At 45.4% G+C, this 18,324-nt stretch overlaps 1 protein-coding gene across 1 annotated transcript in view; it reads right to left on the reverse strand.

The window, feature by feature from the left end:
- TMEM161B (transmembrane protein 161B) overlaps positions 1–18,324 on the reverse strand; it is a 187,246-nt gene that overhangs the window by 49,374 nt on the left and 119,548 nt on the right. Inside the window, exons 6-7 of the mRNA XM_030193365.1 lie at positions 15,940–16,091; positions 9,277–9,337 (exon numbers count right to left, since the gene is read on the reverse strand). Coding sequence (XP_030049225.1) covers positions 9,277–9,337; positions 15,940–16,091 — 213 coding nt within the window. The remainder of the gene's footprint in view (positions 1–9,276; positions 9,338–15,939; positions 16,092–18,324) is intronic.

Below are 18,324 nucleotides of genomic sequence, written 5' to 3' on the forward strand. Positions count from 1 at the left end.
ATGGAACTTGGTGTTCACCCTGGTTGCCATCAAGATGAAAAGAGGTATCCCTAATGCCCCACTATCAGATCGAAAGCCCGCAGGGAGAGTTCCTATTTCCCTGGATCCAGACAATGCCTGTTCAGGAAGTCTACCTGCAGATACAGCTGCCCTGTGCCCTGCACTGTACACCATTGAAAAGGCTGTCAGATTGGCTGAGAGGCTGCAGGAAGAGATACTGGCCCCAGGGTGAGGGAGGTGAGGAAGGGAAGAGGAGAGTTATAAGGGAGACAGAGAAGAGATGCAAGAAGGGACAGGAACGCAGGAACAGTGCTGGACATTGTGGGGTGGTGGTATGGAGCACAGATAGGTAATGGTGATCTCAGGAGGAGGGATAGGGACAGAGGAGCTGATGCTGGGCAGGGGATGATAGGGACACAGATGGAAGATGCTGAATATAGGGGGAGGCTAGGGACAGGGACACAGAGGAGAAATGCTAGACATTTGGGGGGATAGGGAGAGGCAGTACAGGATAGATAGGGAAGCAGAGGGAAAAATGGATGGCGGACAAGAAGAGAAAAGAAATGTCAACTTTATTTATTTATTTATTGAATTTGTATCCCACCTCTTTGCAGGCTCAATGTGGCTTACAATACATCATGGATAGTGGAAATGAGAAGAGACTAGACATTTGGAGTTACAGAAGGATTTTGGGTAGATGGTAATGGAATACATGATAGTAATATAACAGAAGGCATTTTTAACATTTTTGGATATATGTGGGAGTTTCACATGTTTTGATTTTTGTGGTATATCTTGTCGAAGAGATGCTGCCAAATGGACAGGAAACCCTGGAAAGAGTGGAAAAAACAGAGAAAAGCAGAAAAGAGACACTGAGCATAAGCTGAATGACAAAATGCTCAGATCACAACAGCAGAAAAGTATTCTATTCAGAATTTATTAATTTGGAATATGTCAGCTGTGGGATGTGTGCATCTCCGATATCTTGTATTTCAATTTCTCTAGTGTTGAAAGTGGGATGTGGGCCGCTGACTGTGTTGGACGCTCCTGAGGACGCTCTGTGTTTTTAGCGATGCCGAAAAGAAAGGGCCGCCCGCCCTCCTCCGCTGCCCTGCCATGGCAGAATTCCTCTATAACCCAGCCAACAATTCAAAATTACCTGCAGAGAGCCCAGATACCCTTGACATCGGGAGCGGACCCGCTTGATTGACCGGGTGAGAATGGAAACACCTTGGCGATCCCAGGGTTGGAGCTTTCGCTCAGCCCTGACGGTAGAGTACCTCCCCCACAACCCTCTGGAACTAGTACGCCGATGCAGGATTCCACTGTGACGCGACCGAAGAATGGAGCGAACGAAAAGAGGAGAAAGAAAAATCCGCAGAAGGTACAAGCCTTTCAAGAGACCAGGGCAACCAGAGTGGAAAAGAACCACCTGTTAGCATTCTAGAACATGTGGAGACCAGTGGAGGAATGGGAGTACAACAATCCTCATATGTTGCAATGGAGGTAAAGTTTCCTATACTTGAAAAACCTAAAGAGGTTACAATAGATACTCTCTGGACTTTGATTGTGGATTTAGGGAAATCCCTAAACCCACAAATTAAACAATTTTCACAAGATATAGCTACTCTTGATCGAAAGATAGAGTCAAGGTAGAGTCACTATCGAACCAGTATAAAGAAATGGAAAAAGAATTGAAAGAACTACATTTAAACCAAGGGACTATGATAAAAGACCTAACTACACTTAGAAGAATAACAGAATTCTTGGAAAATGTAACTAGGAATAATAATATTAGATTTTTTAATTTTCCTAAACGATTTGGGACATTACCAAGAGAAATGCTCCGGAAATATTTTAAAGAGATGTTAGGTGTATCAGAGGAGATGATTCCTCTATTCACACAAATCTACTATTTGCCTTCAAAAAACCAAGTATCTCAGGAAAAACCAGCTCTAGATGTCTCGATGATATTAGAGGCTTCAGATAGCGATTCAATAAGTCTATCTACATTGATAGCTACGGTGGCCCTATCACCGGACAAGAACTGGTTGATGAGATTATTTTTTCAAAACAGAGAAAAGAGCTTTCTCGGACTGAAGGTTCAACTCTTCCCTGACGTTACAAAAGAAACACAAAAGCGCAGACAGAGAATTTTACTAATGAGACCGGGTGTAATCCAATTAGGTGGAACTTTTTTCCTCAAGTACCCCTGCAAATGTATAATAATATATCAGTCAAATAAGTATGTATTCTATGAACCTTCACAACTCTCCGCCTTTCTAGCTGCTAAAGAGATTAAGGGGGATATTGGATTATAGCTCTTATTAAACTATATATAGGGGTATTAAATAGAAGCTTCTGATAGTCTTATTTCCTGTAACTTTTCTTTAATTATCCATAATCGAATATTTTGAATTCCACAACTTGTGGACTTTGGTAAACTTGCTGTATTTATTTCCTCGATTAGTGCTTATCCTCTTATTACATGATGACAGCAATTGTTTCTTGACAAGTATTAGTTTTTGCTTGTCTTGTATTATATAAAGCAATAAATAAATATTTAAAAAAAGAAAGTGGGATGTGTAGTATTGCTATACATGCAGACTATGACTTCTTAAGGTTTCCATTTTTTTTTTGCCTTCATATCTCTATTAGTGATCTAAGGCCCCTTGTCTGTGTTTTTGTTTGTATGACTAAGGTGTATGCATGTACGCTAGTTTCAGTGCAGAGATCTTCTTGCAGATCCATTTATTCTGTTTTCTACATTTCTGCTATGTTTAAAAGGGCCCCCACTGTCCCTTCACTAATTACATAAATGTTCATCCTAAAAAACAAGTTGTAATTCTTCCCCAACTCCCTCTTCCAATTCTCTGTGATTCATCTTTAGCTGACACAAGAGTGGTACTACGAACTGTCACTTCTAACCTTATACCCCTAGGTTCTGCCTCACTCCTGTATGAGTCAAATAATCAGAAATTTGAACTGCATAGGCAAGTGGGAGGTAACAGAGAGAAAGAGAGGGGCAGACAAAGTGATGGCAGATGGGAGGTGAGAGAGAGAGAAGGGCAGATGGAGTGGAGGAGTGGCCTAGTGGTTAGGGTGGTGAACTTTGGTCCTGGGGAACTGAGGAACTGAGTTCGATTCCCACTTTAGGCACAGGCAGCGCCTTGTGACTCTGGGCAAGTCACTTAACCCTCCATTGCCCCAGGTACAAATAAGTACCTGAATACAATATGTAAGCCGCATTGAGCCTGCCATGAGTGGGAAAGCGCGGGGTACAAATGTAACAAAAAAAAAGTGAAAGGAAGAGAAACAGAGAGGTAGATTGACTGCAGGTTTCTATGGAGGCACAGGTGTAGTCTATGAACACTTTATTCAATCTGCTTTAATCAATCGCCTGAGAGACATATATCTGCTGAAGTTTGCACTGTTTAATTTCTTGCCATGTGATTTGGCATTTGATACCTTATATTAGACACTGAATATATATTACCTGTAACTATTATGCTGACCTTTCTTTCTAACGCTGTCAGACAATTATAGACTCAGGCTCTACCCCAGCCCTGCCTCCACCCATATTAGCCTCCACAAACAGCTGAGCCACCGACTGCCTATAACTGACCACCTGTTATGAAAAGAGGCAAGGTTGAACAAATCCGTTTTGATCGCTCTCAATTCCAGGCACCCACTTTGCTTTGGCAGAAGATCACTTCCCCAGTCACTTATTCCTGGCAATGGGCTCTCCACCCCACCTGACTGGCATCGAGTACCATCCAATTTCTTTCCGCAGGTTGTGGCATCCAAGCCACCAGGTCATGAGGGAGCTCACTTGCAGAGTCCATGGCAATTGACTCCTGGGAATCAGCAACCATTGATGAAGCAGAGACAACTGAAGAGATCTCATATGAGCACAGACCCCCCATCCCCAGGCACAATGTCCCACATAGCCTCTATAAGGCCAAGAAACCTTCATGTAATCCTAGGCCACTGGAGATTTCAGACAGAGTAGCAGCAGAATCTGGGAACAGAGTTTCTGAATCCTGTGGGGGGGAATGGAACTGTGACTTCAGCCATGTTTTCCCAGATATGGTCACATATATAGTAAGGTATAGCTTGGCTGTATTCAATTAGCTGAATCTCATTTTATTTAAATTTGTTCAATTGGTTGATTAGGTAACTAAGGGGACAGTTACTTTCACATAGGCGATATGGGTGTTGGATAACTTTGTTTCTTAAAATGAATAAAGGACATAATAATCAATATAGCTCTTGTTATTTATTTATTAGGATTTATTTACCGTCTTATTGAAGGAACTCACTCAAGGCGGTGTACAGTAAGAATACAAACATGAGCAATAGATTACAGCAGTAAAAGTATTCCAAAACAAAACAAAGTATGGCATGGTATATTATTCACAATGTCAACACAATACGCAACAGAATATTATAACTGATAGTGAAGTGTAAAGCAAAGATGTGACATACAGAAAGGTAAAAAAGTAGGAAGAGTTAGAAAGTAGGGTGATTGATTTAAAGAAAGTTGCACATGAGGTCAGAGAAATGGTTTTATTATCTCAGCTAGGGTAGGAGTGGATAAACATGTCCTGCTGCAGTATATGCAGCCCGAGTCACTCATTGTGTGTGTGAGTGAGACTAACAAGTTAGTTATTTCTTCTATTAAAGGCCATTAACGACAATTTCCCCTAAGAAGAGTCTAGTGCGGTGTACAGAAATACAAATATCCACCAAAAGAATTACATCATTATAAGCATGAATATCAAATCTCTTTAAAAAGGTTTGATCAATACAACAAAGTATTATAAAATTATAAATATAGATCTGATAACAAATCTCATCAGACAACAATGTATTAAAAAAGATAAGCGTAAATCAAGAACTAATCTCATCAAACAGTATAGCAAAATATAAAGGAAATTCAACTAACAAGTCTCATCAGATATCAGAGTATGTACCATACTACTAATATTGAAAATCTAACAAAGAGTCCAAAAAAGAGACTCCAATAGCTGAGAATATAGTATCAACCTCTCTAGAAAAACGTACATTTCTAAAGAAAGGAGGGCAAAGTGTCAGTTGACTATGTAACGTGATGAGAATCTAAACAGAGGAACAGAAACAATATTTATCAGTAATTTAGAAGTATAGCCATATAGAATCTGGGACCCCCCCCCCACTGTTTTAAATAAGATCCATTCAATTATTGGGAGCCAGTGCAGCTTAGATATACAAGAAGATATACTACTATACTTATTAAGTCTAAAAATTAGCCTAGCTGAGGTATTCTGAATAAGTTGAAGCTTTGGAAAGTAAACCTAACTAGAGAACACTACAGTAATCCAGATGTGGCAAAATTAGTATTTGGACTAATAAGGCAAATGCACCTTGGTCAAAATACGATCTTATTAATCATAGTTGTTTTAGTCTGAAAAGCATTTTCCACCATAGTTGATTAATATGTGAACCATAAGTCAGAGATGAGTCAAGAATTTTACCAATATTCTAGACTCAGACTCAACTGGTAGAACGTTATTGCTAGACAAGACAACCAAAGAGGGTGTAATAACACTCAGATTTTTAAACCAAAGAACCTTTGTCTTATTAGGATATAGCTTCAAATTATTATCTAATGCCCAATCCTGAATCCTGTTCATTCCCGATGAAACTCTATTAACAAGGTCCAAACTTTAACAGGAACCGGTAACAATAACAAAATATAGTCAGCATATGAGAGTAATAATTCACCCAATCCCAAGTTTATTTTCCCACTGTAGCCATAAAAAAATTTAAAAGCTGTGTGCTGTGTTGTATGTTTGCTCAGGTACCCCTTGTTTAATGCTACATTTTGTTTAAAGATCAGAACCCATTAAGTGCAACATATATATGCAAGAAAAGGGGAAATCAGTGTGTATATGCTTTTATGTGTATTGTGACGGGCTATGCTTGTCAATGTTCCTGGGGACACAGGAAAACCTGGAAAGGATTAATGTGTCTCAGTTAAAGGGAGAAAAGCTAAGTCAGAAACTTATCTTACTCAGAAGCCTCACTGTTCTTTTCCTATGAAATGTATTTCCAGCAGTAGGAGAAGCCCTGAAGGAAGGGCAGGAAGGATCAAGTCCCATAAGGAGGGCTAGGCAGGCTAGGTGGAAACCAAGTCTTCAGGGAGTTGTAGGCACAGACACCTTCTCTACAGGAAGACACGTGTGTCTCATGCAGCAAAGGGGTAGAGCTCAGTGTTCCCAAATCGACAGCAAGGTAGCTGAATGGCAACCTTCTCCACCTGCAGAAAGAGAGTAGGGCTGGAAACTAATTATCAGAACACCCAGTATATTAAAAGAGCTCTATGCAGGGAGGAAAAGAGACTGAAACCTGGCTGCTCAGAAGCTACTGATACAAGGCAGAAGGGAAGTCTAGAATATATAAAGTTGACTTCATGGGTGAAGTAAGGGAGAGGTGACAAGAGGGCAGTCTCCTAAAAAGGTATGTTGTCTGCATGAGAATATGGGAAGCTGGAATAGGAGCAAGCCTTTTATCAATGCAAGGGGCACAGCTGCCTACCAAGGGAAGGAAGCCCTAAGGGGTATAAAAGAAGTGGCAAGAAGCCAGTCCCCTAAGTGGTACACTGTTTGCAAAGGGGGAAGGGAACCTACATTAGAAGAAGGCCCCTGGGTGATGAAAGCATGTAGAGGAAGAAAAAGAAAGGCTTGAGAAAGTCAGTCAAAGAGGAGAACCCTGTGTAGCACTGGGAAAAGGGGAAGGCAGGATACCCTTTTAAAACCCTGTGTGTTTGACAAGTTCTTTTACATAGAACCCCTAAAGAAGTGAAGGAGAGGCAGAGCCATAGTTGTTGTATATGAGAAAGTGGAAAGCCCTATAGAAATGGGGGAGGGAAATGACCACAATTAAGAGTTCTATTACTGAATGAAAGAAGAGTGCCCTATGTTTATTTGTATAGAACAGTAATACATTGTCCGACATGATTGATTTGAACCTGTGTGGAAAAGGAAGACATAGAACCTTGTTCACTTCTTTTGGTGATGTTGAATAAAGAGCATTTTAAGGAATACTCTAGAGCCTGGCCATCAATTGTGTCAAAGACTGGGTCCCCAAGGACTAGATACAATCGGAAGAAAGGCCTATTATGAAATAAGAGTCCGCCAGCTTACAGAGAAAAATCTCCTGGCAGCCACTCTCCCAAACTGAGCTCACTCTCGGTCAAAGAAACAATGCCCAGACCACGTCAGAAAGACCTGAGTGTATTTGCAAGAGCTGGGGAAAGGGGGGGGGGGGGGTGGACTTTGTCACAGTATGTGTATGTGAGTGTATATGTGCATGCTTCGGCGTTTGTTTGTGCCTGTATATCTTCAGGAGTACAGAGAGGAGAGGCAGCCTGAAAACTGCAATTCTCTAGTGTCTATATTTTACTATATCAAAGTTTCTATGCTGAAGAAGCTGGACTGCTTCTTCCACAGAACTGTATTAGGCAATTTTTTTAGGGATACATTTTCTGGGACCCTCAGTTGCTGTTTTTTCCTCGATGATGTTTGGCCATGTTTTATTAGATTTCAAAGAGTTATTTTGCCCCCAGAGAGACATTCACAATCACATATATAATTTCTTTCAAGCATCCACTGGATTGAAAAGATTATTAACAAAAAAAAATTGAAATTGTTTCAGTGGAAAAAGAAAGGCTGCAAAATCAGACTAAGATATCGCATGAGGGTAACAATTTAAAATCCTCTGGTGGTTGAGCAATGGTAGAATATATCTAACGGCACAATTCTGTATGACTCGGCAGCATAGCTTTGTAGGGCTCACCACATTCCTCACATACATGGTGAATGCTATAAAGCTTCATTACGTCAAGATTAGTAAAATATAAAAACAAACTTTCTGGCAAAATTTATTAGGTTTGAAGATTCTAATATAAATAATTATGAGCCTATAAATATAGATTAAAATGTAATTTTTGTGTAAATGGAATTCCTATAAATCTTAGTGATAGTATCAATGTATGTATAAAACATATTGCATATTAACCTAACAAATGGAAGAACAGAACTATTGTTTCCAAACCAGTCATATTTTGTTTGACATCTCTATTTTAGTTCTATAACTCTACTTAAATTCTCTGCATGTGTCCCTGAATATTCCTTACTGGATGCATTTTCCAATTAGCCACATTTAACTAACACTTAATCTCTTGAAAGTTCATCCCTTTTTGTATGAGATGAGTTGTATTACTCAAATTAATCTGGAGTATTCTTGTTTATGCTTTTATTGTAGTATTCAATATGTATTCTTAAATTTTAAGAATCTTAATCTACAAAAGCATGAGCATTTGAAACTTTAGACCTGTAAGTACACATTGATTTTATTAGATTCTATAAACCACTTTAGGTTCCATTTTTAAGAAAACGGCAGTACTGAAGCATGAAATGAAAAATTTGTCTATTTTTAAAATAACCAATTAGAAGACATTCATGGGAAACAGTCAAGACAGGTATATATTTGAATGGCTGACATTTATTCAGAACAGCAAAAATATACCAAACTGAAGCCAGAAAGATTTAACTGCAGCACATCAGGGCTAACCAATGTCCACTGCTTTGATCTGCATGTCTGTGGAACAACACTACAGAGCAAAATGAAGGATACTGAAACAAAGTCATAATATATGAAACTCTTTGTATCACTGAATATGCACAGAAATTTAATTACCCAAATTTTATTTACCTTAGCTTTCAAGGTGACTGAATCATATTACAAGCTTTTGTTCACTTCCGTCTTCTCTGATAGTGCAGTATCAAAGACATGCAAATTGAACTAACACAACAGTTCCATCCTGCAGAGGACTATCAACATTACAGCTGAACAACTAGTACTTATGTAGCAAACCAAGGCTCTTATCATCTGTATGTTATCAAACAAAATAAGAAAAAAAAAACCCCACCAACAACAAAAGGTGAAAAAGCAAGGTCTGAGTAAAAGTAGGAAAGTAGGCAAAAAGATGTTTGGTTACAAAGTTCCTCCTTTTAACATAAATATCTCTGTCCCATTGTTATCATCCATGATAATGACCTAATAAACAAGTTAGGAAATTGCATTGCCAATGATTTTATGGCAAACAGCCAAGTTTGAACAAGGCCCCAACTTGCTCATTTAAACTAGTACTGGTAAGCAGATTGTCCTTTTTTTAAAATTATTATTTTTGTATTATAACAGCTTATTTTCTTGATATGTTTAGAAACTTACTGGGATTCCACACCTTGCTTTTCAAGGAACTGCACAGCACTTTCCGAAAAATTAGAAAAACCTGCAGCAGAAAATATTTTAGTGCAGTGACATACATGGAAAATTATTCTGTGGATGCAAAATAGTAGAAAAATGAACATCTTGTCCACAAAAACTGGCTGAAAGTCTAGTGTGATTTTTTTTCATAATTAGTAGCACAATGCAGTACAATAAAACCTGGCAATTAATAGACTTTGAAAATATCACTGGTATTGCATACTTTATTGCCTTAAAAACTATATTGCGGCAGAAAAAATCAAATATGTAATGCAGAGGCATTAAAACCAAAAAACAAAGATAATAAAAAAATAAACCATACGGTTTATTAATCTCTTACATGTGCTGTACTAAAGCAAATGGTCAAAAGATACATATGAAATACATTAAGGGCTCTGTTTACTAAGGCGCACTAGCATTTTTAGCATACACTAAAGCGAATGATACATACCTGTAGCAGGTGTTCTCCGAGGACAGCAGGCTGATTGTTCTCTCGACTGGGTTGACGTCCACGGCAGCCCCCTCCAACCGGAACAAAAACTTAGCGGGCGGTCCCACACGCAGAGCACGCCCACCGCGCATGCGCGGCCGTCTTCCCGCCCGTGCGCGACCGTTCCCGCTCAGTTGAATGACAAGCAAAGGAATGAGGAAAAACGCAACTCCAAAAGGGAGGAGGGAGGGTAGGTGAGAACAATCAGCCTGCTGTCCTCGGAGAACACCTGCTACAGGTATGTATCATTCGCTTTCTCCGAGGACAAGCAGGCTGCTTGTTCTCACGACTGGGGTATCCCTAGCTCTCAGGCTCACTCAAAACAAGAACCCAGGTCAATTTAACCTCGCAACGGCGAGGGCATAACAGAAATTGACCTATGAAGAACAACTGAGAGTGCAGCCTGACCAGAATAAATTCGGGTCCTGGAGGGTGGAGTTGGATTCAAACCCCAAACAGATTCTGCAGCACCGACTGCCCGAACCGACTGTCGCGTCGGGTATCCTGCTGGAGGCAGTAATGTGATGTGAATGTGTGGACAGATGACCACGTCGCAGCCTTGCAAATCTCTTCAATAGTGGCTGACTTCAAGTGGGCCACTGACGCTGCCATGGCTCTAACACTATGAGCCGTGACATGACCCTCAAGAGCCAGCCCAGCCTGGGCGTAAGTGAAGGAAATGCAATCTGCTAGCCAATTGGAGATGGTGCGTTTCCCGACAGCGACCCCTTTCCTATTGGGGTCGAAAGAAACAAACAATTGGGCGGACTGTCTGTGGGGCTGTGTCCGCTCCAAATAGAAGGCCAACGCTCGCTTGCAGTCCAATGTGTGCAACTGACGTTCAGCAGGGCGGGTATGTGGTCTGGGAAAGAATGTTGGCAAGACAATTGACTGGTTAAGATGGAACTCCGACACCACCTTTGGCAGAAACTTAGGGTGAGTGCGGAGGACTACTCTGTTATGATGAAATTTTGTATACGGAGCATGAGCTACCAGGGCCTGCAGCTCACTGACTCTACGAGCTGAAGTAACTGCCACAAAGAAAATGACCTTCCAGGTCAAGTACTTCAGATGGCATGAATTCAGTGGCTCAAAAGGAGGTTTCATCAGCTGGGTGAGGACGACGTTGAGATCCCATGACACTGCAGGAGGCTTGACAAAAGCAAGCCTCTCATGAATCGAATGACTAAAGGCTCTCCAGAGATGGCTTTACCGTCTACACGATAATGGTAAGCATTAATCACACTAAGGCTATTCCTTACTGAGTTGGTCTTGAGACCAGACTTTGATAAGTGCAGAAGGTATTCAAGCAGGTTCTGTGCAGGGCAAGAACGAGGTTCTAGGGCCTTGCTCTCACACCAGACGACAAACCTCCTCCACTTGAAAAAGTAACTCTTTTTAGTGGAATCCTTTCTAGAGGCAAGCAAGACCCGGGAGACACCCTCAGACAAACCCAACGAAGCAAAATCTACGCCCTCAATATCCAGGCCGTGAGAGCCAGAGACTGAAGGTTGGGGTGCAGAAGCGCTCCGTCGTTCTGCGAAATGAGAGTCGGAAAACACTCCAATCTCCACGGTTCTTCGGAGGACAACTCCAGAAGTAGAGGGAACCAGATCTGACGGAGCCAAAAAGGCGCTATCAGAATCACGGTGCCGGGGTCTTGCTTGAGCTTCAGTAAGGTCTTCCCCACCAAGGGTATGGGAGGATAAGCATACAGGAGGCCGGTCCCCCAATGGAGGAGAAAGGCATCCGACGCCAGTCTGCTGTGTGCCTGTAGTCTGGAACAGAACAGAGGAAGCTTGTGGTTGGTCTGAGAGGCGAAAAGGTCCACCGAGGGGGTGCCCCACTCTCGGAAGATCTTGCGTACCACTCTGGAATGGAGCGACCACTCGTGCGGTTGCATGATTCTGCTCAGTCTGTCGGCCAGACTGTTGTTTACGCCTGCCAGGTATGTGGCTTGGAGAAGCATGCCGAACTGGCAGGCCCAACGCCACATCCCAACGGCTTCCTGACACAGGGGGCGAGATCCGGTGCCCCCCTGCTTGTTGATGTAATACATTGCAACCTGATTGTCTGTCCGAATTTGGATAATTTGGTAGGACAGCCGATCTCTGAAGGCCTTCAGTGCGTTCCAGATCGCTCGGAGCTCCAGGAGGTTGATCTGAAGATCCTGTTCCTGAAGGGACCACAGTCCCTGGGTGTGAAGCCCATCGACATGAGCTCCCCACCCCAGGCGAGATGCATCCGTCGTCAGCACCTTCGTGGGCTGCGGAATTTGGAATGGACGTCCCAGGGTCAAATTGGTCCGAAGTGTCCACCAGTGCAGCGAATTGCGGCAACTGAGGGACAGGCGGATGACATCTTCTAGATTCCCGGTGGCTTGGCACCACTGGGAAGCTAGGGTCCATTGAGCAGATCTCATGTGAAGACGAGCCATGGGAGTCACATGGACTGTGGAGGCCATATGACCCAGAAGTCTCAACATCTGCTGAGCTGTGACTTGCTGAGACGCTCTGGTCTGGGAAGCGAGGGACAGGAGGTTGTGGGCCCTCGCCTCGGGAAGAAAGGCCTGAGCCGTCTGTGAATTCAGCAGAGCTCCTATGAATTCCAGAGATTAGACTGGCTGGAGATGGGACTTTGGGTAATTTAACACAAACCCCAGCAGCTCCAGGAGGTGAATAGTGCACTGCATGGACCGGAGAGCCCCTGCCTCTGAGGTGTTCTTAACCAGCCAATCATCGAGATATGGGAACACGTGCACTCCCAGCTTGCGTAGATACGCCGCGACCACCACGAGGCACTTCGTGAACACCCGTGGGGCAGAGGCGAGCCCAAAGGGCAGCACACAATACTGAAAGTGCCGTGTCCCCAGGCGGAATCTGAGATACTGCCTGTGGGCTGGCAGTATCGGGATGCGAGTGTATGCGTCCTTTAAATCCAGGGAACATAGCCAATCGTCTTTCTGAATCATTGGTAGAAGGGTGCCCAGGGAAAACATCCTGAACTTTTCTTTGACCAGGTATTTGTTCAGGCCCCTCAGGTCTAGGATGGGACGCATCCCCCCTGTTTTCTTTTCCACAAGGAAGTACCTGGAATAGAATCCCTGCCCTTCCTGCCCGGGTGGTACGGGCTCGACCGCATTGGTGTTGAGAAGGGCGGAGAGTTCCTCTGCAAGTACCTGCTTGTGATGGGAGCTGAAGGATTGGGCTCCAGGCGGGCAATTTGGTGGAGTGGAGGCCAAATTTAGGGTGTATCCGCACCGCACTATTTGGAGAACCCACTGGTCGGAGGTTATCAGAGGCCACCTTTGGTGAAAAACTTCCAACCTCCCTCCGACCGGCAGGTCGTCCGGTACGGACACTTTGATGGCGGCTATGTTCCCATGGATCCAGTCAAAAGCCCGTCCCCGGCTTTTGCTGTGGAGGTGCAGGGGGCTGCTTAGGCGCACTCTGTTGACGGGAACGAGTGTGCTGGGACTGTCCCTGTGCCTGAGGAGGCCTTCGGGCCAGCTGGGTGTACCTACGCTTGTTGTAGGCGTAGGGCGCAGCCTGCCTGGCCCTGGAAAAACGTCCACCTGCTGAGGTGGATGCTGAAGGCGCCCGGTGGGAGAGCTTGTCGAGGGCGGTTTCCCGCTGATGCAGTTGGTCCACCAACTGCTCGACCTTCTCGCCGAAAATATTATCCCCCCGGCAAGGGACATCCGCCAGCCGTTGCTGGGTGCGGTTGTCCAGGTCACAGCCACGCAGCCATGAGAGTCTGCGCATCATTATACCTTGGGCAGCAGCTCAAGATGCCACATCATAGGTGTCACAGATACCCCTGGACAGGAACTTTCTGCACGCCTTCAGCTGCCTGACCACCTCCTGAAAAGGCCTGGACTGCTCCGGAGGGAGCTTGTCAACCAGGTCCGCCAGTTGCCTCACATTGTTCCGCATATGAATGCTCGTGTAGAGCTGGTATGACTGAATGCGGCTCACGAGCATGGAAGATTGGTAGGCCTTCCTCCCAAACGAGTCCAGAGTGCGAGACTCCCGCCCCGGGGGCGCCGAGGCGGTATCCCTCGAACTCCGTGCCCTCTTGAGAGCAGAATCCACGACCGCCGAGTCATGGGGCAATTGGGGCCGCATTAACTCTGGGTCCGAGTGGATTCTGTACTGGAACTCTGCTTTCTTGGGAATGATGGGATTAGATAATGGTCTCATCCAGTTCCGAAGCAGTGTCTCTTTGAGGACATTGTGCAACGGCACCGTGGAGGACTCTCTAGGTGGTGATGGATAGTCGAGGACCTCGAGCATCTCAGCCCTCGGCTAAGCCACAGAGACCACGGAAAAGGGAATGCATATAGACATATCCCTGACAAAGGAGGCAAAGGAGAGGCTCTCAGGGGGCGAGAGCTTCCTCTCCGGTGAAGGAGTGGGGTCGGAGGGAAGGCCCACAGACTCCTCTGAGGAGAAATATCTGGGGTTTTCCTCCTCCCCCCACAAGGCCTCTTCCTCGGTGTCGGACATGAGCTCTTGCAGCTCAGACCTCAACCGGGCCCGTCTCGACTGCGAGGAACCAAATCCCTGGTGATGGCGTCGAGCGGTGGATTCCCGCACCGGCGGGGATGAAGCACCCTCCATCGACGTCGACGGGGACTCCACCTGCGTGGCGGTCGACACCGGTACCGCAAGCGGCATCGGGGGCCGCGGCATCGGGCTAGAGCACACCGGCGCCTCCATCAACGGCGCCGGAGGCGCAAGCACCCCCGGTGCCGGCAGAGCCTGGCGCATCAGCCCTTCCAGAATCCCCAGAAGGATGGCTCGGAGGCACTCATCAAGGCCCGCTGTCGGGAAAGGCAGGGGGGCTGGTGTGGGTGTCGGTGCCGGAAGCTGCTCAGGTCCAGGAGACGGTACTGAAGCACCCACAGACTGACGCAGCGACACCTCTTCAACCGATGGGGAACGCTCCTCTCGGCACTGCCACTTCCTCGGTGTCGAATCCTTTCTGGAGGCGCCGGAGCTGGTAGTCCCGTGCGCCGTGGGCGACCGATGATGGTGCTTTTTGGTTTTCTTTCGGTGCCCGTCATCGGCGCTCGGCGGCAGAGATGACGAGGAGGTAGAACCTCCCTGGCTTCGAGGGATCGGGTCTGACAGGGTTCGGTCCCGATGGCCCTGGGTAGAGGGAGTGGCCGGGGCCGATTGCCCGCGCGGCCGCTCACCCCGCCTTCGCCGATAGGCCGGCGGTCCAACGGTACCTGTACTCCTGGGGTCAGTGCCGATTTTGCCGACATCGGTACCGAAGATCCGGCTGTCGACGCCGAGGGGCCGGCACAAGTTCCAAAAAGACGGTCCCGAAGAACTTGCCTCGCCACCTGTGCCCGCTTCCGCAAGCCGAGACACAAGGTGCACGTCTTGGTATTATGCTCCGGCCCAAGGCACTGGAGGCACCAAGCGTGGGTATCGGTTTGCGAGATCTGCCGGCCGCACCGACCACACTTCTTGAATCCGCTCGGGACCTTTGAGGACATCGACGGAAAAATCGCGTCGGCGAAGTGAAAGTCGTCGATGGTGGCGGTGGAAAGCACACCCGAAAAAAGAAAACAACCGCCAAGGCGCCCCCGCGGCTAAAGACGACGAGGGGACAAACTTCTTTTTTTTTTTTTAAACAGAAAAAAGGAAAGAAGCGCGAACTCGTACAAAAAGAGAAAAACTCGATCCAGTTTCCGGGGCTGACAGAGAGAGAGACGATAACACGTCTCTCTCCAGCGCGGAATAAAAAAAAACTGAGCAGGAACGGTCGCGCACGGGCGGGAAGATGGCCGCGCATGCGCGGTGGGCGTGCCCTGCGTGCGGGACCGCCCGCGAAGTTTTTGTTCCGGTTGGAGGGGGCTGCCGTAGACATCAACCCAGTCGGGAGAACAAGCAGCCTGCTTGTCCTCGGAGAAATGCTAGAGACACCCATAGGAATATATGGGTGTCTTTAGTGTTTAGCGCATGCTAAAAACACGAGTGCACCCTTAGTGCTGCTAGTAAACAGGGCCCTAAATATGTAGCTAACAGACATATTATTCATAGTCTTAAATGTCATCCAAAAGAATTATTTGAAATTAATAATCTTGACCAGAAAGAATTCTGAAATATTTCCTCGGTTCTTACCTGTTTCAAGGCCAAATTCCAGATAATTTTCTGTTACAATCAAGATGGCCATGGCTTTCACAAAGAAAAAAAACCCAAAAGTGACACAGACCGATCGCTCACCTCCTTCTTCCACCTTGAAATAGTGTGTAGTCAATGAAAACAGTACCTTTCTGTTTGAGACTATTTAGGAAAAACACACTTCTAGTGAGTACAAAAATCAAAATACAAATCAACAGATTGTCATCAAAACTCAAGCAATAGATTTTGGCACAAAAATATCCAAAGTACTTGTTTTTCTGCAAAAGTTTGACACCATTCTCTGGCCATGATTTCCACATTAAATAATGTAAATGTAAACATGCACAGTAAACAAAAAAAAGTTCTTTAATTTTCCAGACTCAATTTAAATCTGTATAGTTCGTTTCATTCTTTTGGGAGTGTTATGGTTGAAAGATCTTGTCCAGGAATATAGGAAAGGAGAGAGAAGAAATCTCGACAATGAGGATTAGAGGGAGAAGGAGAGAACCGAGAAAGAAGAAAAGGTGGTGTGTGTGCTTGGAGGATGGTGGTGGCAGAAATTTGTGAAAGATTCTTGTGTCTAGAGAGGGTGAAGTTCCTCTCCCTCTGCATCCCCACTTTGGTCCTGTTTTTCTCCTTCTTCTCTTCATTCACACCCAGTCCTCTCTCCGTCCCAGATATTTTCTCTCATTCCTCTAAGGCTCAAATATGCACACAAACACATCCATTCCTCTTAGCCCCTCTTTCACAAATCCAATTCAACCAGCCCGTTTTATGCAACCATTCACCATCTCACCTAACACTCTTTTTTTTTCACCCCTCATCCTCCAGCCCAACTTTCATCAGTTCCCAGCCCAGATATTCCATGCACTCAGCTATTTTCCCAGAACCCCCACCCCAAATTCCTATTCCCAAGATCATCTTTCACACCTGCCCCACCTCCAAAAGCACAAACTTTCACCTCCTCTTTCACAGCCTCTTCCAAAATAAACCCCCATCTTCCACCAGCATCTCTTTTACTGTCCTCCCTTAAAATAAATCCCCTCGGTTCCTCTTTCCCCCTACATCACAAAACACTATCCCTTTCCTGCTCATCAAGCAGCAAGAAAGCAGCAGCAGTACCTCAAGCCATGTCACACTGGTCAGGAAATCTGTCACACTGGTCAGGAAAAGTGAGCCCTTGGGCCGCTACCGATAACTGGCAGTGGCAGGAGAACCACCCAAACAGGCAGCAAGGTGGACCACAGACAGACGGGCACAGGTCGGACTGGAGCAGCTGGACTGGAACAGAAGCAATAAGCAGTAAGCAGGAGAATAGTCCACGAATCAAGCAGAGTCTTACTGGCAGGCAGCAAAGCAGAATAAACCAGGAAACAAGCAGAGTCTTGGGTAGGTAGCAAACAGTAGAATAAACCAGCAAACAAGCAGGGTCTTGGGCAGGCAGCAAGCAGTAGAATAAACCAGGAAACAAGCAGGGTCTCGGGCAGGCAGCGAGCAGTAGAATAAACCAGGAAATAAGCAGGGTCTCGGGCAGGCAGCGAGCAGTAGAATAAACCAGGAAACAAGCAGGGTCTTGGGCAGGCAGCGAGCAGTAGAATAAACCAGGAAATAAGCAGGGTCTAGCTGAAACTGAAAGTAGCAAGGTTAGCACTGCAACAAACTCTCACAGATGAAAACTCTTCTGAGGACCTCTGTTGCAAAGGCAAACTAGAAATGTTCCATGGTTAATAAAGGCAAACTACCATGGAGGTCACCAGGTAAGGGTGCTGCTTAATTCCAAAAATCCCAAGACAGTCTGGAAGGCTGGAAGATCCGGACTGGAATGATTTCTGGAACATGGGAAACAGCAAGCAGACAGTCCATCGCAGCCACCAGGTCTGACCACCGGGTGGCAAAATGAATGACAGCATGAAACATGGGCACAATCGTGACAAGCCACCTCCACCCTCTCTACTATCCATAACCAAACTGAAGAATTTGAATTGCAAGGGACACCATACAACATGTAGTTCATATATTTCAGTAGAACCCAGATGACAGAGGAGGAGGAAGCAGCCCAAGGCACTGCCACTTCTTCTGCCATCCAATGAGCATGGGATGGAAGGAAGGAAGTTTAAAAAAAATATATGTTGCCACAGACACTGGAAACATCTGCCTCTCTGACCCAGTATGAACCATTGGTCTCTTATGATGATTTGTAGCCACAATGCCATATCAGGGCAAGATTTCTGTCATTCCTGCAACCACGAATTGCATGAAACCAAGAATTTTGGATATATCTCTGATGACTAGCAGACAAAACTTCTAAGAAAACATCCTTCATCACTGCAGACCTGGATGCAGGTTGGTGTCTCAGAGCAGCAGTCTGGATAGGGCATCTGGATA

The sequence above is a fragment of the Microcaecilia unicolor genome, chromosome 2 (assembly GCF_901765095.1).
Source record: "Microcaecilia unicolor chromosome 2, aMicUni1.1, whole genome shotgun sequence".
In the NCBI taxonomy this organism is placed as follows: Eukaryota; Metazoa; Chordata; class Amphibia; order Gymnophiona; family Siphonopidae; genus Microcaecilia; species Microcaecilia unicolor.